The sequence below is a fragment of the Galdieria sulphuraria genome (genome assembly GCF_000341285.1).
Source record: "Galdieria sulphuraria unplaced genomic scaffold scaf_320, whole genome shotgun sequence".
NCBI classification, from domain to species: domain Eukaryota; phylum Rhodophyta; class Bangiophyceae; order Galdieriales; family Galdieriaceae; genus Galdieria; species Galdieria sulphuraria.
Genome location: NW_005178155.1, coordinates 1 through 2,037, shown reverse-complemented (window position 1 = coordinate 2,037; position 2,037 = coordinate 1). Strand labels below are relative to the sequence as shown.

Sequence of the window (2,037 nt, the reverse complement as noted above, 5' to 3'; positions counted from 1 at the left end):
TGCAAACTACTTTGTTCGTCTGCGTATGCTTTCTAGGAATTGTATACCAAAAGTTGGACTTTATCTTCAGAGTCGAACCAAAAGCTCTAGTCGGACACGATGATATCAATATGTGCACTCGTATAATATTGTTCACGTTCTCCCAATCCTTCATGAGTTTCTTTCAGAGCTACTTTGTATACTATCCAAACACAACCTGTTTGTACAAAATGTGAAGTCTCCTTTTCACTTTTTGACAGCTACAACTACCACTATTTTCAACAGCATGACTTTCAGTGTGTAGAAAAGAAAAGCAGATCAGCAGCACTCTTGGCATGGCAAATACTGTTTTACACAAGTCGCCTTGTTTCCCATTCACACCGTACTACTACTGTTACCCTCCTCTTCAACTATATAAGGACCAAAGACGATTTGCAATAGATGCCTTTCAGAAACACCATCAATACTAGTTCCAACTTTATCACTCTTACTACTCACATATCGTTTTAGACATATTTCACCCTCGGTAGAACCATTAATTCATAAAAACAAAGCGTTTTTCGAAAACGGACTAGTAGCTACAGTCGCCATCGTCACAACTCTTTACCCAGGTGAACACAACCATGACTTTCAGCAGTGCTCTTTTGCTTGCTTTATTTCATGGTTCCCAACAAGTTGAGTATATTTTGAACTAAAAACTGTTCCCTTGCTTTCAAAATACAAGTTTATTCAGCTTTCGTTATCTAAAGCCCCACATCCATAATATTTCAAAAGACATATTCGAATCAATAGAGAATTGATATAAAAGCACAACAATACAAACAATCATTGAAAATAAGCGATGATGGACTCAAGACTTTCCTATGCTATCCTGAGAAATGCCTGTTGCAGAGTTACAGACCGATTTCTCCATCTTGAAAAGAGTCATATAGAAGACAAGGAAAACTAGTATACGGAATATAATTCTGTGTACTGAACAAAACACTCAACGGAGTGTCTAACTGCTTTCTTGCAGAATATCTTTGAAATATCAACCCAAAGACTGAATCTCAACGACAGACTACAAGACTAGACTATCAACTGCTAATAAATACGCAAAACTGCTCTGAAACAATTATCGATAGAAATAAACAAACTTGTGAAACAACTAGTTGACTAAAGTACCAACACTCAACCACAGCTTGAATTCCTTTGTCTTTGCTCTCTTCTCGACAACGCTAATCTCAAATTTCCATACAAGACCAGAAGTGAAATAACAACAAGTCTTGCATAAAGTATATAAACTCCAAAGAGATAATAAAATTTGTACATACTAAAAGAAACTACAGTCTACATGGAACTCCGAGCTCAGGAATCGATGGATTGTTCTATAAGAAACATTTGCAGAGCTTAAAAAAGAAACGTAGATAATAGAAATTCACTTGTCCAACTAAAACGAACGACGAATTTGCTTTAGAAATTAAAGTCGGAAAAGTTTCACTAGCAAACTTGAATCAGGTCCACAGCCTTGACAATACTCACTGAAACTTCCTTTCCATCCAACAATCAAACCATTGTGTTCATTTCTAATTGGATTGTTATGAGAAGGATCGCTATGTATTGTCTCCTTTCACTGGAGATATATTATTTTGAGTGACTAGTGAGTTTTATGAAAGAAAATATTCCACTTGGAGATATTTAAAAAGTTTCTGGAACAATAAGTGTGCTAGATACATTCAATCTCACATCTCAGTATTGTTGTGAAACGAGAAGAACAGTGTCGTATCAAAGGTCCTCTCAACTCCCTAGCGACACTGTAGCCTTTTAACAGAGTTGAGTTTGATCAATCTTGTCTCTGCAAGGTAAATTTCAAACTACTTGTGAGCCTATTTTGATATCAAATCAAGAACGGGTTTTGCTACAACCAGCTTTTGACTCGTTCTCGATCTGAGAACCTTTCTTTGTTGGTCACTCAAAATTAAGGAAAACTCCATAAAGATGTAAAATGGTCATTTTCCAATTTCAATGACATTAACTCTGTTTGGCTTGCGTTGTGAGAACTAGAACCTTCCTTCTACG

At 36.3% G+C, this 2,037-nt stretch overlaps 1 protein-coding gene across 1 annotated transcript; it reads right to left on the bottom strand.

The window, feature by feature from the left end:
- Positions 1-441: 441 nt before the first annotated feature.
- On the bottom strand, positions 442-1,291 carry Gasu_65410 (uncharacterized protein; the record flags this gene model as incomplete). Its single annotated transcript, XM_005702262.1, has 1 exon — positions 442-1,291. A coding segment is annotated over one exon (165 nt), but the record flags the coding sequence as incomplete, so codon positions are not given.
- Between the last annotated feature and the right edge of the window lie 746 nt (positions 1,292-2,037).